We start from the raw sequence: 27,581 nt of genomic DNA on the forward strand, positions 1-27,581 counted from the left end.
TCTTGAAGATAGCTGGAGGGAGATCCGTTCCGCCATAGGAAATACTGCTATAGCGGCACTAGGTACAGCGATTCCGAATCCAGGAAACGACTGGTTCGATGACGAATGTAAGCAGTTAACGCAGGAGAAGAACGCAGCACGGGCGAGGATTCTACAGCACGGAACGAGACAGAATGTGGAGCGGTACAAACAAGCACGGAATACACCGTGCACCGCGTAAACGACACACGGAAGTTCTACGAGAAGCTGAACAGTTCGCGCAAAGGCTACGTTCCGCAAGCCGATATGTGCAGAGACTTAGACGGCAACCTTCTTACGAACGAGTGTTTGGTGATTGAGAGGTAGAAGCAGTACTATGACGAGCACCTCAACGGTGTAGCAGCAGAGGACGAAGACGGTATGGCAGCGGATCTTGGAGCACGCGCAGAAGACGATAGGCTGCCGGCCCTGTTCTCCAAGAAGTCAAGGAGGCGACCGGTCGGCTAAAAAACAACAAAGCTGCCGGTGTAGATCAACTACCCATCGAGCTATTAGAATACGGTGGTGAAACACTGGCTAGAGTGCTGCACTAAGTAATCGCCAAAATTTGGGAGGAGGAGATTCTTTCGGAGGAGTGGATGGAGGGTGTCGTTTGCCCAATCTACAAAAAGGGTGACACTTTGGATTGCTGCAACTACTGCGCGATCACACTACTTAGCGCAGCCTATAATGTCCTCTCCCAAATTTTTTGCCGCCGATTTGCAAGGGAGTTCATAGTTCACTACCAAGTGGGATTCATGGGTTCCCGCGCCACCACGGACCAAATATTCGCGATTCGGCAGAAGTGTTTCAAACCATTTCAAAAACTTAAATAGGAATTTATATATTCTAATAAGTTGCTCGAAATAATTCTACCAAATCTGACTCTTTCCATTTGGCTGAAATGCTAATAGAAAACCAGTTTAAATCCACGCTGAAACACTTGAAACCAGCGGCGGATGCAGGAGCAGGGTCCGAGGGGCCCGTATAATATTGAATTTGTTCAATTAGCATTAACTCAATGTTGTCTTTCGGCAAACTTATTTTATCATGCGGAGGTGTGTGCGTGAAGTGGATGAATAACCCACAACCGAACCACCCCCACAGCTTCTCTTGGTATGCCTACTAGGTGAAGGTGATTGTGATGGGAAAGGGGTGAGTCTGGAGCGGGTGCATGAGCTGGTCGTTTAAGGGGGATCTGCTGAGTGGCTTTGAGGGAAGGTGGCTTAAGGGGGGTGTGGCTTGGTGGAGGGTGACTTGAAGGGAGTGATGAAGTTTCGCGAAGGGTGGTGTGTAATGTGGTGAAGAGGGGGAAGCCCCTCACTGCATACTCCTAGCTACGCTCCTGTTAAAATACAGAAAACCTATATAAGTCATAAAAATTTGGTTGACGATTTTCAGAGTGATTGCATAATCTATTTACGAAGGTCCAAAAAAGTAAATTTTCATCAGATTTTTTTACATCAAATCTCGACTTTTCATGCATTTTAAAGTCATTTGGCATCAAAAATACAAATTCGATTTTGAAATGTTCCTTTACTCACCCCTTTGAGAATTTATCATTTCAGTCTAAATGGAAATTTGCTGTGTGGCCGCACTCTTCAACCCGTAACTCCAGAACCGGAAGTCCAATCAATAAAAAAATTCAATAGCAGCCAATGTGAAGATTGTACCTTTCATTTGAGACTAAGTTTGTGCAAATCTGTCCAGCCATCTCTGAGAAAAAGGTGACATTTTTTTTTCCACATACACACATTCCACATGCGCACATATCATCAAAGGTCGTTTCTTAGACATATCTCAACATGTTTTAACAGGTGAACATGTCTCTAATAGCAACAGAAAATTTGTTAACGGGATTTTGAAATAGAGAAGTATATCAAAACTAAGGAAAATTTGTAGTATTTTTTCTTGGTTTTGGTATTCTTTTCTATATAAAAATCCAGTTAACAAATTTTCTATTACGATTAGAGCCATGATCACCTGTTAAAACATGTTAAGATATGTCTAAGGAACAACCTTTGATGATATGTGGGCATGTAGGACCTATAAAATCAGAGTGTAAGTGATCTTCCTATGGAAACATAGCAAAAACACGATTTTTGATTGGAGACACCTTGAAATCATGTTCAAATTAAGCCATTTTTGGCGAAAGTTCTTAAATTCACATCTGGAACAAAAATTTGGGCTGACCCATGTATATATCAAAACTTTTTCAAAATGTGGAGAGGTCTAACTCACATACATACACTCAGATATTTTCCGATCTCGACGAACTGAGTCGAATGGCAAAGAAAAGAAACATCTCTTTAAATTTTTATTAACAAGGAGTAAAAGGTTTAAAAAATGAGTTCAACATAACTTTTGGTTTTTCTAAAACATGTAAGGGAAAGCGGTCGGTTGTCAGCACCCCTATGTAACTTTTGACAGAAAGCAGATATGGTCATACTGACAAATTTGTGTGTGTGTGTTATATTCGCACGTTATTTTTGTGCTGATAGTTGAAGCAAATAGTTTCGTATGTTGTATTCTATAACAAAAACATTTTTTGATCAAATCGAAATCTACTCTGAAGTTTTTTGAACATTTGCTTAGTGTTATAGAAAGTTTGTAACTTTTTTGAACGACTGGGGGTGTTTTATGTTTGGTTATTGGCTTTCTCAGTCTAGTATATATGTATCAAACGACTTAATTTTGACAATCAAAAATTAAGCCGGTTGATACATATACATATACTAGACTGAGAAAGCCAATAACCAAACACAGTTATAGAAAGAAGTAAATCGATCGAACAAATATACGCATAATATTTACGAAGTGAATTTATTCTATATTGTGATTCAACGTTGAATGGCGACGAAATGTTCGCCGTTTTCGTCACCCCATTTTTTGCGGCAAATTCTGAATTCTCTATAACCCAATCAATATGAGTATTTTCGGAACGTGCTTCACGAGTAGATGACAGAGATTGATTTTTGACACCATTTTGAAAACCAATATGACGAAATCCGGTTAAGCGGAATTCTCTATATCCCAATCAAAACGGATATTTTCGACACGGTTTTTATGAATCGATGCCAAAAATCGATGTCTGATGCCATTTTGAAATTGAAGATGGCGACATCTTTATTCTAAAAGCACCCCGATTGAAGGTTTTCAGATTTGTCTATAGTAAAAAATCCGTCATATCAATTATGACCTTGTACGGTTTCACATGATAACGCGCCAGAGAAAAGTCACCTGTTTTAATTTTGAAGTCTCCGCCATTTTCGTTTTTAGAATGACGGCAAACATCAGGCAATGAATGTTTTCAAATGTATTGGTCATTCGAGATATAAAACCAAGTTGCTTGGATGCTTTGTAAACGATATATGAAATATGGTCACAGAGGGACAATTTGCTATCAAGCATGACACCAAGATCTTTAATACAGGTTTCTCGTCTCAAGTTGATTCCTTGCAGCGAATAGTTAAATGTTTACAAGTGAGGGTAATTATAGAGCACTTGGATGCATTTTGCACCATACTGTTTAGTTGATACCAATTTGCGAAAATATCAAGCTGCTGTTGCAGAAATCGGACACCAGTTTGGCTACAAATTTTGAAGTACAAGCATAGTTGGAACCTGTGTACATTTTTCGCGACATGTCAAGCCACCCGTGCATTCACGCTCTGCTGAAAACGTCTCATGTCTCAAACAGGTTAGCTTCCAAGCCTCGATGGTTGGTCTCGTGACATGTCATGGAATTTAAATGCGTCATCGGTCTTGAGACTGGTCATGAGGATAATTTACCTGTCGCGCGTAAGGCGATACCAGTCACACAGTTTACGAACCTGTACAAAGATGAACATTTTGTTATGGTTTGCTTGTTTGACCTGTATCTTATTCTTGATCGTTTAAGTACCGTGCAGTGGCAGATAAACGGAATGGTAGACGCTATATAAATTGAATTATTTTGATCTTTTTCAACTTTTTGATAGTAAATGTAGCGAGTTACGAGGAGTTAAAAATCAATAGTTTTAGACATTTTAAACGCACACTGGGAAGTAAATGCGTCAAAATTGAAAATTTTTCATCTTTTCACAGATAAATATTGTTCGTTATTGCAAGCTACGAGGAGTTGAAAATCAATAGTTTTAGACATTTTAAACGCACACTGGGAAGTAAATGCGTCAAAATCGAAAAAATTTCAACTTTTCACAGATAAACATTGTTTGTTATTGCGAGTTAAGAGGTGTTGAAAATCCATAGTTTTAGACATTTCAAACGCACACTGGGAAGTAAATGCGTCGAAATTTGAAAATTTTCATCTCTTCACAGATAAATATTGTTCGTTATTGCAAGCTACGAGTAGTTGAAAATCAATTGTTTTAGACATTTTAAACGCACATTAGGAAGTAAATGCATCAAAATCGAAAATTTTTCAACTTTTCACAGATCAATATTTTTTGTTATTGCGAGTTACGAGGTTTTGAAAATCAATAGTTTTAGACATTTTAAACGCACACTGGGAGGTAAATGCGTCAAAATTGAAAAATTTTCATCTCTTCACAGATAAATATTGTTTGCTATTGCGAGTTAAGAGATATTGAAAATCAATAGTTTTAGACATTTTAAACGCACAAGGGGAAGTAAATGCGTCAAAATTGAAATTTTTTCATCTTTTCACAGATAAATATTGTTCGTTATTGCAAGCTACAAGGAGTTGAAAATCAATAGTTTCAAACATTTTAAACGCAAAATCGAAATTTTTTCAACTTTTCACAGGTCAATATTTTTTGTTAGTGCGAGTTACGAGGTTTTGAAAATCAATAGTTTTAGACATTTTAAACGCACACTGGGAAGTAAATGCGTCAAAATCGTAAAATTTTCAACTTTTCGCAGATAAACATGGTTTGTTATTGCGAGTTAAGAGGTGTTGAAAATCAATAGTTTTAGAGGTAATTGTTCCGAATCGCGGCTTTTTCGAAAAGAGGGTTAATTTCTTTTGGAAATGGTTCTAAATGGCCTATTTTATAACAAGCAATGAAAAAAAATTGGGGGGAAAGCTTTAAAGTAGTTTAAACTGGAAAAATAAGTTGTTCCCACTTACCTTACTAACAATGACATTGCTCATGAGAAAGTGACGTTAAGGGTGGAGGTAGTGTGATGCGGCTTTGCCGCATAGTCGAGTCCAAGGATTCGAAGCGGCGCAAAGCCGCTGAGAAACCGACGGACGAGATAGTTTTCATCTTGCTATCGAAGGGTGCAATCAAACCTGTAATCCACTCGTTTGCCCGGTATACTTAAACCCTATCCCTAGCACTTGAATGAAGCGATGTGGCGTAGCCACATTCGGCACTAACAAAATTTTATTGTTGTAAATGAATACTATCCTATTGTTACTAAATAAAACATTGTTAATGCCTAATGTAGCTACGCCACATCGCTTTTTGTCATGCTGTCCGACTTCGCTGCCGCTCAGTCGGACTTAAACTAGGGATAGCCCCTATGTTTGAGTATACCGGGCAAACGAGTGGATTACAGGTTTGATTGCACCTTTCGATAGCAAGATCAAAACCACCTCGTCCGTCGGTTTCTCAGCGGCTTTGCGCCGCTTCGAACCCTCGGACTCGACTATGCGGCAAAGCCGCATCACACTACATTCACCCTTAACGTCACTTTCTCATGAGCAATGCCACTGTTAGTAAGATAACTGGGAACAACTTTTTTTTCCAGTTTAAACTACTTTAAAGCTTTCCCCCCAATTTTTTCATTGCTTGTTGTAAAATAGGCCATTTAGAACCATTTCCAAAAGAAATTAACGCTCTTTTCGAAAAAGCCGCGATTCGGAACAATTACCGTTTTAGACATTTTAAACGCACACTGGGAAGTAAATGCGTCAAAATTGAAAAATTTTCAAGTTTTCACAGACAAATATTTTTCGTCATTGCGAGTTACTAGGAGTTGAAAATAGTTTTAGACATTTCAAACGCACACTGGGAAGTAAATGCGTCAAAATTTGAAAATTTTCATCTCTTCACAGATAAATATTGTTTGTTATTGCGAGTTAAGACGTGTTGAAAATCAATCGTTTTAGACATTTTAAACGCACACTGGGAAGTAAATGCGTCAAAATTGAAATTTTTTCATCTTTTCACAGATAAATATTGTTCGTTAGTGCAAGCTACGAGGAGTTGAAAATCAATTGTTTTAGACATTTTAAACGCACACTGGGAAATAAATGCGTCAAAATCGAAAAATTTTCAACTTTTCACAGATAAATATTGCTTGTTATTGCGAGTTACGAGGTGTTGAAAATCAATAGTTTTAGACATTTTAAACGCACACTTGAAAGTAAATGCGTCAAAATCGAAAGATTTTCAACTTTTCACAGATAAATATTGTTTGTTATTGCGAGTTACGAGGTGTTGAAAATCAATAGTTTTAGACATTTTAAACGCACACTTGAAAGTAAATGCGTCATAATGGAAAAAAATCTACTTTCACACAATTTTTTTTTGTTATTGCTATAGTTACGTGAAGGTTAAATACGATAGTTTTGGACTTTTTAGACACACATTAGTAAGTAAATGCGTCAAAATGGAAAATTTTTCAACTTTCCCTTTTTTCTTTTGTTTTTCGTGTTACAGTAAGATTTCGTTTTGGCACGTTCCGTTTTTGGCATGCTCCCATTTTGGCACACTCCGATTTTGGCAACAACTGGGTTCCGTTTTTGTCAACATTCTTGTTGTACATAATAAATCTTTTAAAAATGTGCAATAGATATTTTTTGTATCAATTGACATTGCATTTGACTTTATTTCCAAACATGGGAGTCATATTAATCCTCAAAAGCCCAAATCATTTTTTTTTTAATTTTGTTAAAATTGTCTTACAGTTTCAATACTTTACTGTGATAATTTTGTGATGTTTTTCGCAATGTTGTATTAAAAAAGCGTTATGCATTTAAAGGTTAAGGTGAAGATATGCGGAAGCCACGTTGCTAGGCACCGACTCGCTTGTTTACATTAGGAAAAACTGAAATCTGAAGTGAAAATTCAAACGCACAAATGAGAGTTTCCGAACATTTTCCTTTGGTCATCTGCACATTGGCAGAAAATTTGAAGTTTTGTTAGTAAACGATTAAAGTTTCGCGAGTGTTTTTGCAGTGGTGTGTGAAAAAAGTGCATTTGAAAAAGTGCAATGAAAACGAGAAGAAGTGTTTCGAAAAGAAACCCCAAGTGAAGAGGGGCGATATTTTCGCAGAAAATAGGAGCTACAGATGGCATTCCGGCAAAAACTCGGATTGATTGTATAGGAAAATATTCTAGCTTCCTTAAGTAGCAGTTTCGTGGCACACCAGCAAGGTTAGTGTGTTGAAAAACGTATTTTTATTATGCTATATTTCACCCTAAGGAGGAAAATTTGGTAAAAACCAAAATTTCTCACTAGGGTGAAAATTTGTTGGTAAAAACCAGTCTTTGAACAGGAGGACACAAATCCTTATTTCATACTATGTTGCGTTTCGGCTTCGCCTCATCAGAAACCGACACTAACACATTGTCGGAATAGATTAGCGCCGGCTTGACGCAAATCCCTTATGTGTTGTGTATATGTGTTAGTGTCGGTTTCTGATGAGGCGAAGTCGAAACGCAACATAGTATGAAATAAGGATTTGTGCCCTCCTGTACAAAGACTGGTTTTTACCAACAAATTTTCACCCTAGTGAGAAATTTTGGTTTTTACCAAATTTTCCTCCTTAGGGTGAAATATAGCATAGTGCTTTCGCATAGGCCTGCTAAGCCAAGACAAGTTTCGGCTTCACTTGTGTCTCATCGGCATAAACAGAACTTCTGCTCGAACGGGACATCACGTTTGATCAGTCGTTTGATTGAAACACATAGTGTGTTTTAGTTTTAAGGGATTTGCGTCAAGCCGGCGCTAATCTATTCCGACAATACGTTAGTGTCGGTTTCTGAAGAGGCGAAGCCGAAACGCAACATAGTATGAAATAAGGATTTGTGCCCTCCTGTACAAAGACTGGTTTTTACCAACAAATTTTCACCCTAGTGAGAAATTTTGGTTTTTACCAAATTTTCCTCCTTAGGGTGAAATATAGCATAGTGCTTTCGCATAGGCCTGCTAAGCCAAGACAAGTTTCGGCTTCACTTGTGTCTCATCGGCATAAACAGAACTTCTGCTCGAACGGGACATCACGTTTGATCAGTCGTTTGATTGAAACACATAGTGTGTTTTAGTTTTAAGGGATTTGCGTCAAGCCGGCGCTAATCTATTCCGACAATGTGTTAGTGTCGGTTTCTGATGAGGCGAAGCCGAAACGCAACATAGTACGTATTTTTATATTTGCTCATGTCAGATACATGGATAGGCAGGGGAGAGGGGTGTGTGTGGCGCAGCAGCTATGTTGTGGCTCGCATGTATAATGTCCTTAACTATGTTTTACACTATATGTGTCGTATTTAATGATTACAATAAGTATAGAAATGTATTGTTTATGTATAGTACAAGTGGTTGCAGTGGTACTAGCGTTAGACGGAATCAATTTTTTATAGTCGAATGCAGATGAATGCGCTACACCGCATAATACAACGTCACTACAAAACTTGGCACTAAATTTGCAATACATATCGAAAGCCCGTATTTAGGAATACAAAACTGATAGCTCCCAAATAGTTTACGATGTCTTTTTGAAAATGCATTTTTAGATATAGTGCACTTTATATTCGTAAATGTTGATTTTGCAAACCTCCCTAGGTGCCAAAATTTTCTGGTAAAAAGAAATAATAAATTAACACCAAACATGAATTCAGCGACGTAAAATTACCCCAATTTGAAGTTTTTATCAAATTCGGATCCCTTTTGAGGTTTTGACCGACTTTTTTTTAGAGGTGTGCGCCGATGCATTTTTAATCGGCGGCGGCGTAAGCGACATTTTTGGCCGGCGGCGGCGGCGTTGGCGGCGTCACGCCGTTGGACCCTATGGACGAATATTGACGCCTAGGTAACTAAAAAAAATCTTAACACTACAATTCCTTTCCCAAATTTTCGGTTGCTATTGTAACAGACTTCACAGCACATACAAACAAACGTTATAGTTTGAAGAAAATCTAAAAAATCATCGCTCACGATGTACTAGCGACATCTGTTGAACACATTGCACAAAATGTAATTCTCGCAACCATATAAATTATTTTTTTCAACTGATGCTCCAATAGTGACCACCCTGCTTGCCAAATGCAAGATAATAAATGAAAAGTGGAACTATTTTTACAGTTGTAAAATTTGAAGAACAAAATAGAAAAATTGTCGATGTCGCATACTACGACTTCGCATGAAATAATGATTGCAATGGACAAATTTGAAGAATGCAGAGTAACGACTGTATTTCAATGACCCATAATAATTATTTATTGTTCTATATTTGGGAAATTAAGCAACGGTAAAACAGTTTTTGTTTTGTTTGAGGAAATTAATTGTTGTTGTCGTTTCATTGTTTTTTGTTTCTATTTAGTCATCTTTACCGTAAGCCCGGGGACAATTGACAGCTCCCATATATTGAATTCATAAGCAAATTTTGGGGTGATTTGGTGATGTCATGGCGGCTCGAATGGAGCAAAATTTGAAAAGGGCGCATCCCATTTATTATTTTCCATATCTGTGGAAAATAATCAATTTAAGCATTTCTACCATTTTTTTTGCTGCTAGAATTCTAATAAAAACACAAATTCTATTCAAAACGAATGGTTAAGCTTGGTGGTGATGTACACCAATAATTTAACGGTTTCAAACTTCACACAACAAGAAAACCAAACATGTTTAGGAGGGAAGAGAGCCGGTTGTTAAAAACAACGACTTCCAGCTAAATATATAATAAGATTTATGTATCTTTGCTGACGGTTTTCAGTTAGGGATAAATTTATTCTCTAATAATAGTTTTCTTTATTCACATTTTGGAATAAGCTTTTTCTAAATGTTGTTCTAGCCGCATTGGCGGCGTTCATAACACACGTAACGAAACACGCTTTTCTCTTGAAACTTTTTCGTTTCGTTGTTCGTGGTACTCATACAGAGAAGGCATACTAGCGCCACCATCAAATCGGTGGTGCATATATGAAACAAGAACTATCTGTCAAGTTGTCCCTGGGTTGTTTACCGTCGCTCTTTTAGAATCCCGCAGATATCAGGAACCCTAACACGAGGCGTTATTATTGGCATTACTGCGCAGAAATGTCACTTTTAATGATCGTGTAAGGTCACCTTTCAAGGGAGACACATTACTTCATTTTTCAGGCTGGTGTTTACTTTTACTTCTTGTAAGTACAAAATCGCCAATGATAAGGAATACGATTCCCTGGCACTACATTTTCTTACAACGTACGGTCTGCTTCTATCTTGAGTACAAAGTATGCTCGATTTGCTGGAATAATACAGATCTACACCCTGACGGTACCTAAATATACAGTTACTATCAATCATAATCATTCCACGACTTGACGTGTTACCTCCTGTTATGTTGAATCTGATCACCAAACAAGTCTGATTGAAAATGGTCTGAGCGTTCTCTAGTTCTAGTTGTTTCAAGATCACTGTGCTCAACTATTCTTCGGGAAAAAAAATTAAAATAGGTGACGATTCAATCAATTATAAATAAACCTCGTATTGAAAATAAATTTTATGTTTTCACAAAACTAGTTCACGTAAAAAAGACATTATACTGAAATGTTTAGTAGGTGGTTGTGTCTGAATATGTTTAATATTTTTATGATTCTAATTTATAACTCGATGAAACATTGATTTGTATTAACTTTATTGACTAAAACAGTCAAGAATTGAACGACGTGCAACGATTTTCGTAAATTCTCGTCGTGTTATCGTGATATTTTAGTCTTGAGCTTACCGTTCTAAATTATTTCACGGACATGAATTGTGGCTAGGTAATGTATTTTGCTCAGCGCAGTTTCATTTAATTCCGAACATTTCTCTGAATTTTTACAAAGGAATAACAGGGTTACAGGTCCTAGTAATGGCTTTGTATCTAATGCTCGTGCCTATGAGACTGGTTGCTAGCAGTTGTACACAATAGCTCACATAGAAATTTCAAAACCAAAAAGCAGAGCGAATAATCCATGAATGATAGTCTGAGTTCCTTGTAATTGTTTACGTAAGTATAATAAGATTATGTGGAAAATTAATTACTTCATGAATTACATCATGAACAGTTTCACGAACTCGACTGGTGAATCGTGTGTAGCATATTAGGAATTAAGAATCGGTTAAAAAATCAATGAATAATACACTGCGTTCCAGTGAAATTGATTACGTGCAAAGATTAGGATCAGGCACATAATCGTAAATTTCAGGCACATATATCTTGAAAGTGGAAGTTTTTTTTTAATTTGTGGACCATTTCACGCACACGAATGGTGAATTGAAACTTATATGCTCACAATCATAACCAGTTGACGAAGCAAGAATGGATCTTTGAATTATATAACGAGTGTCGTGTAATGGTTTTCGAGAAAATATCAAGATTATTTTAATTTTGTAATCCAATTGACGACCACTAATACCAAATAATGATCAAGATGTGATAAATCATCAATCAGTTAACGTCGTATATTCGGCCCATGGACAATGTTCTTAGATTTGTGGATAAAATTATGAATCAACAATTTTAGAGTTCGAGAATTGTCGGCGCGGGAAAAATGCATCGGCGGCGCGCCGCCGATCTACCGTTCGGCGTCGGCGTACGTTAAAAATTACCGGCGGCGGCGGCGTGGCGCGGCGGCGCACAGGTCTACTTTTTTTATGGAAGGTGATCACTGTGCGAAGACTGAATTTGATAAACATGAATAAAATTAAATTTTCTTATTTTTTCCTTTCATCTAATTCCATTTCACACATGGTTAAAAATCCTTGAAACATTTTTGAAGTCGTAAATTGAAAATCCAAACTTTAAAAATAAGGTTCAATTTTTGGCACAGTTCCGGTTTTGGCAACACCAAAAAATAAAATTGTTGCCAAAAACGGAATCCTACTGTACTAGGATATGAAAATCACTAGTTTTGAACATTTTAAACGCACATGGGGAAGTAAATGCGTCAAAATCGCAAAATTCACTTTTTACAGATGAATGTTGCTTGTTTTTCCGAGTTATTAGTTATTACTTCCCAATGTGCGTTTAAAATGTCTAAAACTATTGATTTTCAACGCCTCGTAACTCGCAATAACAAACCATGTTTATCTGTGAAAATTTTTTTGATTTTGACGCATTTACTTCCTAATGTGCGTTTAAAATGTCTAAAACTATTGATTTTCAACATCTCTTAACTCGCAATAACAAACAATGTTTATCTGTGAAAAGTTGATTTTTTTCGATTTTGACGCATTTACTTCCTAATGTGCGTTTAAAATGTCTAAAACTATTGATTTTCAACACGTCTTAACTCGCAATAACAAACAATGTCTATCTGTGAACAGTTGAATTTTTTCGATTTTGACGCATTTACTTCCTAATGTGCGTTTAAAATGTCTAAAACTATTGATTTTCAACACCTCTTAACTCGCAATAACAAACAATGTTTATCTGTGAAAAGTTGATTTTTTTTCGATTTTGACGCATTTACTTCCTAATGTGCGTTTAAAATGTCTAAAACTATTGATTTTCAACACGTCTTAACTCGCAATAACAAACAATGTTTATCTGTGAACAGTTGAATTTTTTCGATTTTGACGCATTTACTTCCTAATGTGCGTTTAAAATGTCTAAAACTATTGATTTTCAACACCTCTTAACTCGCAATAACAAACAATGTTTATCTGTGAAAAGTTGATTTTTTTTCGATTTTGACGCATTTACTTCCTAATGTGCGTTTAAAATGTCTAAAACTATTGATTTTCAACGCCTCGTAACTCGCAATAACAAACCATGTTTATCTGTGAAAAGTTGAAAAATTTTTGATTTTGACGCATTTACTTCCTAATGTGCGTTTAAAATGTCTAAAACTATTGATTTTCAACATCTCTTAACTCGCAATAACAAACAATGTTTATCTGTGAAAAGTTGATTTTTTTTTCAATTTTGACGCATTTACTTCCTAATGTGCGTTTAAAATGTCTAAAACTATTGATTTTCAACACCTCTTAACTCGCAATAACAAACAATGTTTATCTGTGAAAAGTTGATTTTTTTTCGATTTTGACGCATTTACTTCCTAATGTGCGTTTAAAATGTCTAAAACTATTGATTTTCAACACGTCTTAACTCGCAATAACAAACAATGTTTATCTGTGAACAGTTGAATTTTTTCGATTTTGACGCATTTACTTCCTAATGTGCGTTTAAAATGCCTAAAACTATTGATTTTCAACACCTCTTAACTCGCAATAACAAACAATGTTTATCTGTGAAAAGTTGATTTTTTTCGATTTTGACGCATTTACTTCCTAATGTGCGTTTAAAATGTCTAAAACTATTGATTTTCAACACCTCTTAACTCGCAATAACAAACAATGTTTATCTGTGAACAGTTGAATTTTTTCGATTTTGACGCATTTACTTCCTAATGTGCGTTTAAAATGTCTAAAACTATTGATTTTCAACACCTCTTAACTCGCAATAACAAACAATGTTTATCTGTGAAAAGTTGAAAATTTTTCGATTTTGACGCATTTACTTCCCAGTGTGCGTTTAAATTGTCTAAAACTATTGATTTTCAACAAGTCTTAACTCGCAATAACAAACAATGTTTATCTGTGAAAAGTTGAATTTTTTTTCGATTTTGACGCATTTACTTCCCAGTGTGCGTTTAAATTGTCTAAAACTATTGATTTTCAACAAGTCTTAACTCGCAATAACAAACAATGTTTATCTGTGAAAAGTTGAATTTTTTTTCGATTTTGACGCATTTACTTCCTAATGTGCGTTTAAAATGCCTAAAACAATTGATTTTAAACACCTCTTAACTCGCAATAACAAGCAATGTTTATTTGTGAAAAGTTGAAAATTTTTCTATTTTGACGCATTTACTTCCCAGTGTGCGTTTAAAATGTCTAAAACTATGGATTTTCAACACCTCTCAATAACAAACAATGTTTATCTGTGAAAAGTTGAATTTTTTTCGATTTTGACGCATTTACTTCCCAGTGTGCGTTTAAAATGTCTAAAACTATTGATTTTCAACACCTCTAAACCGCAATAACAAACAATATTTATTTGTGAAATGTTGAAAGAAATACAATTATCTCATTTTCTATATTTCCAATTATTCGCCAAAGTACGGTATCCAATATTTTACCCATTTTCAATACCGGTTCATTGTCGACATGTCACATAACAAGCAAACCTGTTTTTCTATTGTCGCGACCGTTCGCAAACGAACATACATGTCACAGTTCAGTAAATGTACAGCCGCTTGACAAACCAGTTTTGTTTTGAAACATGTACAAATTTTATGACATGTCACGGGGAAAATGTATCGTGTCATAGTACACGCGCTTGTGTCACATGTCGCTAGAATCCGCAACTTGTACATGTCACGAGCAAACATGCGACCAGTCACCAGATGACTGGTCATAACCATGACATTTTCCAGCTATGAGTACAAGTTGAAGTCATCCGCGTAGGAAAACTTCAAACACTTCAAGGAGAGATTAACATCATTGTTATATATCAGGAATAAGAGAGGCCCAAGGTGGCTTCCTTGGGGTACGCCTGAGGGAGTGGTGAATGTTTCAGAGACGGTGTCACCTATTTTCACTGACATTTCGCGACCTACTAGGTAAGACTGTAACCAGTCCAGAAATTTTCCGTGGAAACCAAGACGCTTAAGTTTCGCTATGACAATGTCGGGGTTGATTTTATCAAATGTAGCAGACAGATCGGTATAGATCGTGTCCGTTTGAGGGGCTTTTCTTATCTCCTGGATGATAAAGGAAGTATAACTTACTAGATTGGTATTTATTGAGCGCTTAGGAAAAAAAACCCGTGTTGATCAACGGAGATGTAATGTGAGGTGCAGCGAGAAATGAAATCCACAATTAGCAACTCGAACAGCTTAGATGCTGCACTTAAAGCTGCAATACCACGATAGTTCGAGACGATACACTTGCTACCCTTCTTGTGCACCGGGAATAAGAATGACTTTTTCCGGCCGTCTGGGAATGTTCCTGAAGATAACCAGCGGTTAAATATAAATGACAATGGAGATACTACGTTAGCTGCACAATTTTTTAAAACTATTGACGGAATGCCATCTGGGCCAGGATTTGATGAGCATTTGAGCCGTGAGCATGCTTCTAAGACATCAGCATTGGATACAAGGGACGGGTATCCAACAGATGGAAAGTAAGGAACATTGTTCGCCGCATTTATGATAGAGTTGCAGTCAAGATTATCATTGCTGAAGACACTGCTGAAGTGTCTTCAGCAATGAATGGGAAATGGGAAAGACTACAAGTCCCTTCTGTGGAGGTTGCTTCTTCATCGCCTTTGTCCATAGTATTAGGAAGTCCGCTTTCTTCCCTCTTTTCATGCACGTACTTCCAGAAACTCTTGGGATTGGATTTCAGGCTCTCCTGAAGTCTTTGCTGATAACCTAAGAATAATTGTTTGTTTAGCCTTTTGTAAGAGTTGTTAATTGCCACATAACGAGCTTGGAGGAGCTCAGTTCAATGTTTAGAATTTTTTTTAATGCCGATCTTTTTGCCGCTTTCAGGCGTTTTAGCCGGTTGCATGACCATTTAGGTTGTTGTGAAAGCGAGTTGATTTGTTTAGGGACGAATTGGTCGATAGCGTAAAGCAAGACGTGGGTTAATTTTTCAGCAGCCTGATTTGCGTCGCAATTGGCAAGCACGTCGTCCCAGTTGGTATTCCCGAGGAACTGGTTCAGAGAGGTAAAATCAGCCCTACTGAAGTTGTATGATATTGTTTCAGCTGGTTGGTTTAAAATGATGGGTTGGCTCAATCGCTAACAAACAAGCAACGGTGGATGGTGGATACAGTTCTTCACCAAAGGATCGGGAGCTTTCAAGACAGAGATCTCGTTGCTTGAGAAGCAGAGGTCTATGATGTGGTTGTTTCCGTACTCAATTCCGCTCAATTGAACTAAATCGGCAGTGCAATAGTCATCCAGCAACTGGGTGACTGAAGGTTCAATATTTGACCGACTACCATCAGGATAATAGTGGCCAGAGGAATGGGATTGCCATGTGATGCCACTGAAGTCCCCAAAAATTATCATGCTATCGTTTGCTTGCATTCGAGATCAAACCCAGGACACATAGCGCGAGGGCTCATTAACCCTAGAACGTTGCACTTGCGTTTTTCACCCTAGAACGTTGCACTGGGGTATAAATGTACCCCACGTTTTGATCGCAATTTTCGCAGGTAAAAATACAAACAAAAGAAATGTGTAGTACGTCATTTTCTTCGTTTTTTAATTGCGAAAACAGCTGTGTAAATCAAAGTACGGAATTTATTGAATCAATCATACATAAATTGGTTTGAACAAAAAAGAGGGAAAAAATCGCGGCTTTGACTTTTTCACAAAAAATACTATAACTTTGCGAATTTTCAACCGATTCCAAGAAAATCAAATATTTCTAAACGTTGAAAGAATTGTCTAAAAACGGTATAAAATTTAATTTCGATATTTATGAAAAAGTGCATTTATTTGGAAGAGTGAAAGTTTAAAAATCGGGATTGGAAATGCCACGAAATGGGGTGGAAATTGAAATAAAACTATTTGTTTCTGACCAGTAATACATTACTGTTACAGCAGTTACTGCGCGCAAATTATACTTGCGAGCCATTGTTTAAGAAAACTATAAAAAATAAAAAATGCAACAAAAAAAAATCAGCAATAATCGGAACTATTTTTTTCTTCTTCAAAATTTAATTAAATTAATTGAATAAATGCTTTTTTCTTGCGTGCTTTGTCTGAAGAACAAAGGGAACCGTTACTATTATTGTATCAAGATGACTGAGTCTCGACAACAAAATGTGATTCTTCGGGCTAACACGGTGGCCATTGACTTTCGGTCTTTCCGCATAAGACCGAGTATTGGTGATGTGGAACATTTGCTGAAGGAGAAAATGCAGCTTCGCTTTTCAAGCGTCAGTTTCATCCAGTTGGAGCACGTCAAACACGCTGATATCGTTCAACAAATTCACCCAGGCAAAAAGATTCATTTCGCAAAACAACTTGAAACACGTTCTGGATTGTGACACCGCAAAAATCAAGATCCCTGTGTATATGGATAACGGAAACGTGGAAGTTAAATTATATGATTTGGCACCACGTACTTGCAAAGTGGCCATTAAAAGATTCATGTCGTATTTCGGAGAAGTGGAATCCATTACGGAGGATACGTGGAGGAACTACTTTCCAGGTATTTCAAATCGTGTTTTTGTGGTGAGAATGCGGGTGGACCAACCCATTCCCTCCTACCTTACCCTGCAGTACACAACAGAAGGGGGTGATACCATTATACAGCGAACTCTATGTACATATCAAGGACAAACTAACACGTGCCAGTTCTGTGAACAAACGGCACATTACGGACAACCCTGCTCAGAAACCGCTAAGAAACCCTCATCTACAAAAAAATACCAACACTCAGTCTCCAATATCATTCCCTGAGCCACAAACTGTTGCCAAATTTGTGACTGCTGTTGAAGCAATAAAGACAACTGCGAAAGCCGCGTCAAGTACCACAAACTCAACAGCTATTGCCAGCAATGAGGGAGCTACGAGCAATGACGGAGGGTACACGCTTGTGACCCGAAAGGGAAAGAAGCTAGGAACAACACCTGATCGCGAACATCAAGGCAGTAATCCCCATGATGACCCGGACATGTGCGACGACGACAGAGATATGAATGACCCACATAATACAGTTGACGTGGATGCAAATATTTCCCCGACACGAAAACGGATCTCCGCGCGCAACGGCAAGTCGCGCGTACGGGATCGATCTTAGCATTAATTGTTTATTATTTTTATTGTTTACATCATGTAAATATATAAGACCCACGGCTCCGTGAAGCTAACGCCTTGAGCCGTGCCAAATAAACGAATTTAAAAAAATCATATATTTTTTCGCGGACCCCTAGAAACGACTTCACGGCCCACTAAGGGTCCGCGGACCCCAGGTTAAGAATCACTGTACTAGTATATGCAGTAAAGCAGCATTTTATTTGGATTTCAGATGCTTCTTGCAGCATATTAGCATTTTCATGCATAGCTATTGTAAACTTGCTTTCAATAAACTATTTAAAAACTTCTTGTCATTAATCAGCATTTTGAAGGAAGAAAAGCCGTAAAAAATATTGTCATGAGCGGTCTATTTTGCCAAAAATGGTTTTTAATAAGCATTTCCCATGCCTATTGGTTACTTGGGTAACATATTGACTATTAATGAATAATCTAATTCAACTCTGTATGGCATATGTTGATCACCCTGTAAGCATGAATGCGATCCGCCAGTGCGTTAGTGGTGCGTACTATGTGTACCAACTTTTCACATGCACTAGGGTTACCAACCGTCCTTATTTTAAAGGACATGTCCTTAATTTCGATGATTTTGGAAAGCGTCCTTAATTTTACTTCAAATGTCTTTAGTTTTAGTCCATGGTATATTTGAAATCAATCAGAGTAAGCTCCTTCAATCGAATGAAACATTTTATTCGCCATTTACGTTGGTCACTTTCTTACAGGACTTTTGATTTGTTATGTTCTTATATATGAATCAAAAGCATTGATTAAGTTCATTGGTTGAAGTAATGTTTCAAACTAAAATTTGTTTCATAAATCTTATCATGTTGAGTGTTGGCTTATAAAAACGATTTATTCCTCTAATTCGAACCATACAAATGTTCCAATTTGCTATCATTTTCTAACACAGGGTTCTAGTCCTCAGGGTAGTCATCTTGGACCATTCATATTTTTGCTCTACTTAAACGACTCATGCCATTTGCCGATTTTAGTTTTTGAAAATGGAAATGTGAAAGATATGTTTCTTCGTACTAATACAAATTTCAAATGTAATGCGGGATGCCACGCTATAACGAATCTACTTTATATTTTGCGGAGTTCTTTTGGGCTCCAGAAGAACAAAAAATCACTGTTCTGAAGAAATAAACAATATATACGAATGTTTTCTGAAAACTCAATAAATGCCATTTCACTCATAGATGAATAAAATTTGTTAGTCTCGATCAAGATTCAAGATGTCCTTATTTTGCTCTCAGTCCATTTGGAAACCCTACATACACACATTGTGCTTCTGATGAGGAATGATGTTAAAAGTAAAGTAAATTTTATTTTCTCTTTGAATGTGAAAGATTTTTATCGTGGCATTTTCCCTTAATTTTGTTAGGGTGCCGAGAACTGACCACATTTTTTCTAAATGGCATAAAATTATCATTTCACTAAATTGTCAGTAATATTTTTCATATTGACGAAATAAATTAAATTCCTTCACCAATTATTAGCTAAGGCCTCTAGCTTTCCATTGATATGCTTATGTCCCCATATTATGTAATTGGACCACATTCCCATATTTCCCATATTTTTTTCGTGCTGTAGTTTTCATTCCCTGTAACTTTTTCTTAAACAGTTTTGCTGTATAAGACATAGTAATCGAACTTTTTTTTGGGATATATAGCATGCGAAAACCTCAACACACTTCCAAAAAATTGCCTTTGTGTCAAAATGAGTCTCTGTGATTGTTGAAAAATGTTTAGTATTCCATGTCGATAAAACGTGTATAGTTTCATCGGAGTCGAAGGTAGTCGGTCACGATTGTAATGATTTTCGAGCGGTTCTTCATGGAATTCTTCATTACTTACTTGCTACGACCCTATTCTTAGAACTTTAAATAGTGTACATTATGAATTAGGTTTAGAAAGATATGACAAATTAAACCTAGTTCTCGAAAAGTGGTTTGCTTTTATACGCTGTAATTTATGAATCCAGTTCTAGAATTAGCAAATAGTTGTTTAAATAAGAAAAGAACAAAATCCTGTACAGTGTAAGTGACTATAATTATTGAATTACCACAATATGACTTCGAGTATGCGTGTCATCCTAGTGGATGTATTTTTTCTGTTAAAAAAGTTTAGCTCAATACAAACCGTATGATAGCACCGTATCTAAAATCCGCAAAATGTTGAGAATTTTTCATCGGTTGTTATCTATAACAACCATAGCATTTATGTTCTTTCAATTCATTTCGCTATTTTTTGCACCATTCAAGCCTGTGTTAGGGATTGTGAAAGACAAAAACTAAAACAACTCAAAACCATACATCAATTTATTTTCGCTTGCAGTCTTTATTTCGATCATCGATTATTAATTGCCCTTAAGCAAAAGTGCCCAGAAAAAAGAACAAGCAGTAGAAGCAGCAGTGAAATCGTCGTTGCTCAAATCATGAATCATCTCCTGTATCGTTAATTAAGAACAATATAAGTGGCATTAAGTATGTGGTAGAAAGTATAAAGTAACAGAAGCTTACATGACGGCACAATACAGAAGCTCACAGGACGGCACAATTGTGGAGTTTGTGAAATGAAGAAGTAAAAGTATAGCAAACTTGTAACAAGCTTATCTTTATTACGATGTTAAATTAAAAAAAAATTGTGATATCGAATGGTGTGTTTTTTCCCCAGAAACTTTGAGAACGTAATTTCTGTTAATCCGCTGATGCACCCTATCATTGTATAACAATCACGATTGCTTTTTTGCTTAACGTAACGCAATTGCAGACCATTAGACCTTGTCTAACCTATAAACCGTAAAGATTACAAAAGATGGTGAAGAGAAAGTGCTAGAATCTTTTAAACCAAGAAAAGATATAGCTGTCAAATTAAACCGAAGCATAGAAGCGATTAGTTTGTACTAAATAACAAAACTACAAAAGCGAGGCATTTGAATCTGTAAAAAGCAACAAAGGGACAAACCACTACTTATGTTTAGTGAAGCGTCACAATCTGGACTACAGCACAGGGCAAAAGCACGGTCGCAAAAAGCAGAAAACTAACTAGACCGGGACATATCGTCCCAGAGCAGCTCCAGGACATGTTTAGCATATGACAGCGCTTCATGAATAATAAGCTAGGATAATGGAAATGGTTGATGTAGTGTTTCAAACAGTGATTTTCTTTATCCCTTTAGAATCATATGGCGTAGACTCAATTGTAAATGGCTTTGTGATGCTTGGAAGTTAGCGCTAATGTTGTTAATGGATGATTGTTGAAGTATACATAATTTCGTCAACACCTATAATGTGGTAACGCAGAACATCTACAGAGCACTACTGACAATGACGACGACTAGCTCAAAAATATTTTTTTCTGCCGAGTGTATCTAATTACCACATTTCAGGATTTCAAAAACTACTCGACGGTCGCCAACAACGTTAGCAGGCGCAAAAGCTCGGCAAGAAGCAGATAACAAATACTATAGGCTATTCACCTGTCATGACTTCCATGAATTCTGAAAGGGAAAGAGACCATATTAATTATACCCAAACCATTTGTGTTGAGATTGCCACCAGATACTTTACCTTCAAAATCTACCGTTCCTGAGCCGTCAGCATCGATCTCATCCACAATATCGTCCAGTTCTTCTTCGGGCACCGCGCCGTCTAATTCCCGGAGAATTTGTTTGAATGCGTCTACTGGAATGAAGCCTTTAGCTGTAAAAGAAAAGTATTTTAATTCATCGACAATAGTAGAATTTGTTTTTATTTCTAAACTGGTGAAATTTCGTCAATCATCCCTCCAAATTCACATAGCTATAATAAACGATATAAGAACTTATAAATGGGATGTATGCTATTGAACTCGATAGAATTCAGCTTTTTGCATGATTTTTAATAAATAAATCTTTAAAATCTCACACAAACCAGCTAGATAGTATACCTTACAAAAATATCTCGCTTTTGCGATTAAAAATTATGTGTAAATAATTTGAATTGACAAAGCTACCGCCCAAACGGAAAAAATCCGTTCCTAATTTCATGAAAAGAGATCACGAACGATTCACGAAAATCGTGATCAAGTTTCTGAAATTATGAATAATAAACCTCTTATTCATTAAACTATTAGTGTTTGTAAGAAAACTGCTTCGCTCCGAATATATACATGGCGTTACATTAAAAAGTTTTCTTAAGTTACTGTGATTGTTACCTGGCCATACTTAGTTTGTATTTTGATCATGATTCATAATTTAGGAGCACACAGCAACCATTGAAACAAGGTTTGTACAGGAATTAGTATACGATTTTCGTAATTTCTTTTTACGTTACCGTTTTGAGGTTACGTTTGGATTTTTCTGTCAGATTATCGTGAGTTATGTGCACGATTTCAGGAGCTTTGTCACGATTTTCGTAATTTCTATTTACGTCATCGTGATGTTTTAGTAACGAGTAGAGTGATTTATGTGTATATTCAATTGAACTTGATATTTTTGTGAGGAATGTTTTGACTCATATTCGTGGTATCGCCAGTTTTATCATTTATTCAAATGTTAAATTACTATGCGCCATATATATTAATTTTGGTTACTTAGATGCGATTGATTCGCGGTATCTTGTTCTGTTCTCTTGTTCTATATCACGAACACCAGTTATAATTTTATGACAGGGGTGCCAACCTTCCAGATTTATTTGGATTCTTCCAGATTTTCAAGCGTCGTCCAGACATACAGATTTATGTTTGTCTGATTCAGATTTCAAAAAAGTTGTCCAGATTTATCCAGATAATTTTAAAAATGAAAAAATAAGTTACAAGAATGCATAGTTGATTTTCAAATCACCTTTTGAGCTACAACTTTTCAAAGCAAAACTTTTTAGAAAAGCTGGAAGCACACCATACCCAAGTTTTTTCGCAAAAAGTGAACAAATGTTGTCAAATTTTCATCAGTTAGAAGTCCAGCAATGCAAGATGCTGAAAGCTCAGAGATGTAATTTTAATCCATATGCTCTATCCTGAAAATTAAGCGTTTTAGATGGTAAGATTGGCAGCGCAATTGGCGAATTTTCAGTAAACCGTAATATATTTGTTAACAAACAAATATGTTTCATTAATAAATTGCAACATTTATAACTCTCCCAACAAAATTTAGGCCATCCAGACAATTCCAGATTTAAAAAAAAAATTGCAGATTTTCTGGAAAAACACTTGGCATCCCTGCTTTATGATGTATTTTTGGCGCTCAGCGCAGTTTTCGTTTTCTGTACAGACTTCACACTGAAACTTATCAAATAAATATCGATGTTCGAGGTGCTAAAAGTTTCCTTATATCTACTGCTCGTACCTATTACTGCTCGCTAGCAGCTGGACATAAATGACATTTTATGAAATAATGCATAGAACAAAAATGACTCCATTTAGTTTTCAATTTCAAATGTTGCATGGAATTGTAAATGATTAGAGATATCTTCTAAATGTCACAAGCACGCTATATAGATCGTAAATTATGGATCACTAGGGATCATGAACTAGTTCATGAATCCAAGAATAATCTCCTGATTTTGGGAGCTTTTCCACGAGAACAATGATCATTCGTGACAATTGGTCGGTGTTAAGTCAGACCGGACTAAGTGACAAAATATTGATTTCGAGAAAAACGAGTTTAAAGTTTGAATCGCAGCATTCTTTACATTATGATTGGAAATTAATTTTTGCCATAATTCTTTTTTATTGTTACATATTTCAAATCTGGCAAAAGTCGAATATAGCTGACGATATTCTTTATCCAGTACTATCATTATCTCATTTTTTTAGGTTTTGCGACTTGGTCCGGTCTGAGTTAACACCGACCAATTGTACTAGGAATCACAGACTAGTTCACGAATACATGAACGATAATTGATTACTTTGTGAACTATTTCACGACTATGAATATTGAATTGTGAATAATATGTTATGAATAATGAATTAGGAACCGATGATTGAATGGATTCATGAAAAAATTCTGAGTTTCGTGAAATAGTCAACGAGAAAATATCCAGATTGTTTTGATTTTGTGTACTAATGTTCCTGGGTGTATGAATAAAACCTAAATCTTTTTACGTACAGAAAATCGATTTGGCAATAGCAGAGCGGAAACCGTTATAAAACACATGATTATTCATGGCTCTTTTTTCACAACGTAAAAACGTGATTGTTCCAGTATTCGTGGCACTTTAATCACGAATTTGGGAACATTTTTTCCGTGCATCCTCCCCTAGGTTGATGGGTTTGACGGTATTGCAAACATCATCAAGTTTATTTCATGTCTCAGCTTTAAAGAACCTCTGACAGACAATTGCTTTAAGATGGTTATTGCATTACCCCTTGATAGTGGTGCATCAAAGAGACCGAGAGGGTTTATGGTTATTTTTTATGTTTTGTGTTGTTTCATACTCTGCGCCAGTCCTAACTAACAATCAACCACTAGTCTGTGCACGCTGGCATGGCCGACTGGCGGGTCAACGTGGATTGACTTCTGCTGTGGGCCGTGTTTGCAATCATTATTCCACAGCTGGCGGGGGGATAAGGGTTTCAGCAAGAAAAAAATACTTTTTTGGCGATTTTTTTATTCAAATTTGGGCGAACCGAACCGAATCAAAACTTTTGTGCATTATAATGTATCATCTCAATAACATTCTGTAATTTTTCCATGCAAAAATATCGACGAGCAACTCGGTGTATGTAATCGTCTCTGTACGATTTGCAGTGTTAACTGGCATTCAAAAACTACTAAACCGATTTATCTCAAATTTTGCATTCACATTCTATGTAAAAACACCTAACCCCTACGTTGAGTTTTGAGATATTTTTGTTAACTAAGGGGGCCTTTTACTCGTTTGAAATAAAAATTGCTCTCTTTCACGAAAAATTTCCAATTTTATGAGTAAAAACCCTTTTAATCGAAAAATTATCTCAGCAACTTAGGTTAGGTACTTTTTACATAGAATGTGTACACGCAGAAAAAAGATTTGTAGGTCAATAAAAATATGGATTAAATTCAACAAATAAAATTAGTGGTCGGGAGATAATAAATTTATTCGTTGAATTCAATAAAATTTATTTATTGTTTCAATAATAAAAAGTTATTGTTCCATTTTTTAATAATTATTTTATTGAAATTAAAACAAAATTACAGAAATTAAAATTTTGTTATTGAAAGCACAAATTTATTTTAATTGCAATAAAGAAATATTTCCAGACCAATAAGTTTGTTATTTGAAGTAATAAACAATAAATGATAGGAAATAACACATATTTTTGGTTTAGATATGCTTAATTTTTCTGCGTGTATGCAAAATTTGAAATAAATCGGTTAAGTAGTTTTTGAAGGGCAGTTAAGACCGTGTTTTTTTCCAGAGACATTCTACAAAAAGCTTCGTCACCGAGTTGCTTGTCCATATTTTTGCATGAAAAAATTACAATGCACAAAATTTTTGATTAATTCGATTCGACAAATTTGTAAAAATAAATTGCAAAAAATGTATTTGTTTTTTCTTGTTGAAACCCTTACTCCCCCTTAATGGCGGTGTTGGTGAACACGGCTCGCAGTGGGGGTCATTGTGTGTCGATTTATCAGTCGGCTTCGTCATCATGCACAGGAAAAGTAGAAGCCTATTAGTGTTAGAGTAGAAATAATTATAGTTTTTAGTACTAGTGTACATTTTTATATGGTTTTTGAATGTCTATCTGTGTATGTATTAGTCTGAGTATTTGTGACAGCTGAGTCAGGGAATAGATGCAGAACTGGAGTATATGATAGAACTGTGGGTAATTCTTTCTAGGATTCGTTGGTTACTTTTTTCGGTATTCAATTTGTACAGTCGTTTCGATTCATTCGGGACGATCGGATAGGATAAATTAATTTACCGACGCATGAGAATTTTCCATTCCCGGTCAGCATAGCATGATAAAATTCTAACAGAATGCCATTGTCGTCAATGGTAAATTAATATTATTTAGTGGCGTTTAGACGAGTTGAAGTTGTCTGATTGCATGTTACATGTGTTCTTTTCTTCCACTTCAATAGTCTGTTTTTGTTGTACTTCTATTAGTTCCATTTTCCATTAGCTATGTACACCAAAAATAATATCGGTCTATTTATACACTTCTAATTATCACTTTTCCGTTTTTTCTTTACTCGGCATGTTATTTTTACTTTTATTGCCATATCTTAAATTAGATTCATACTAACACTCACTAACACGATCAATGGCATATGCTCTCATATAAACTCACAACCTCTCTCGATCCAAACGTACAAATGCTCGTGGCCTTCGCGATAATAAAACCAGATCACAAATTGAAATCATCCACACATACTTACGCACGTGATCTCGCTAACATCAAAACACCCCGGTAATTAACCTGTTAGCACCTATAAATTTACAAATGCGGTCTCAAGCATTAACCCGCCGCTCCGACGATCATGAATCGGTCACGTCCGGAAGTCTCTACCTCGGTTCTAGCAGCCTAGACTCATGTCTTCGGTTGGACAAATAAAAAAATGACGCTCCTATCACTAGACAACATGTTGCATGGCGACATGACCGGGAATTCTCTTGTTATGGAGAAACTTTCTTTCTTCTAGTATGTGTACTACACTCTAAAAATTAAGCATCAGGTTCACGGTCCGCGCGTGATCATAAAAGAATACCCGCGAATATGTGAATGGCCACACGATTATAAAAAAAATAAGTACTCGAAGTTTTATACAAGCTAGCGCAAGCAACATACACGTTAACATACAAACGCTCGAGCCCTTCGCTATCACCCACGCGCATCTGCACCCGCCATTTAACAAACAGGATAACACCCTGGGGACCAAGTGAACGTTTTAGCACTCACAAATTTACAAATGCTGTCTCAACAGTGAGCCTACAAACGCCCGTGTACACGCGATCATGAATCGTTTACGTCAGGAAGTCCCTAATCTTGGATCAATAAAGAGAATGATGCTCATATCCACTAGACAACACGTTCCATGGGGACATGACCGGGAACTCTAGTGATATGGAAGAACTCACTCTCTTCCAGTGTCTGAACTGTATACCGAAAATTAAGTATCATATTCAGGGTCTGCGCGCGATCGTCCAAGACCGCGAATATGCAAATGGACACACGGTTATAAAATTGAATTTACACATGCGAAGTTTTATACACGCTAGCACACGAAACATACAAACGCCCATGCGATTGAATACGTTGACATATAAACTCGGGCACTTCGCACATATTGAACCGTACAATGAACATTACATTCAGAATCACGAACCGCTGCAATTGGTCTTAAGGGGGGCGTTTGGTGTAATGTGCTCAAACCGCAGCTTATTTTGATTTACTATTTTGAAGGAAATGTAACAATGAAAAAAAATATTTTCAGTCACGCAGAATATAGCTTTCAAATGGTTTACAATATCGCCTTGATGTCAATGGGAAAGTTATAGGAAATGTTATGGGCCTTACGAAAAACTAATTGTTGTCGATGGAGAAATGCGGATAACTTGTGAAAAGGTCGTAATAAAACAAAATAATTGTGTTGTTA

General features: G+C 36.4%; 1 protein-coding gene across 5 annotated transcripts in view; it reads right to left on the reverse strand.

The window, feature by feature from the left end:
* The window catches only part of LOC131693443 (troponin C, isoallergen Bla g 6.0101-like), an 81,291-nt gene that overhangs the window by 9,405 nt on the left and 44,305 nt on the right, over window positions 1–27,581 (reverse strand). Inside the window, exons 4-7 of one of the 5 annotated variants that reach the window (XM_058981252.1) lie at window positions 21,589–21,720; window positions 21,498–21,518; window positions 20,539–20,808; window positions 20,333–20,465 (exon numbers count right to left, since the gene is read on the reverse strand). In XM_058981252.1, coding sequence (XP_058837235.1) covers window positions 20,804–20,808; window positions 21,498–21,518; window positions 21,589–21,720 — 158 coding nt within the window. In that variant the 3' untranslated portion in view covers window positions 20,333–20,465; window positions 20,539–20,803. Of the gene's footprint in view, window positions 1–20,332; window positions 20,466–20,538; window positions 21,519–21,588; window positions 21,721–27,581 lie in introns of those variants that run through there. The other 4 variants (XM_058981249.1, XM_058981251.1, XM_058981250.1 and 1 more) reach the window with 4 other exon arrangements.

This window comes from Topomyia yanbarensis, chromosome 3, assembly GCF_030247195.1.
Source record: "Topomyia yanbarensis strain Yona2022 chromosome 3, ASM3024719v1, whole genome shotgun sequence".
NCBI lineage: Eukaryota > Metazoa > Arthropoda > Insecta > Diptera > Culicidae > Topomyia > Topomyia yanbarensis.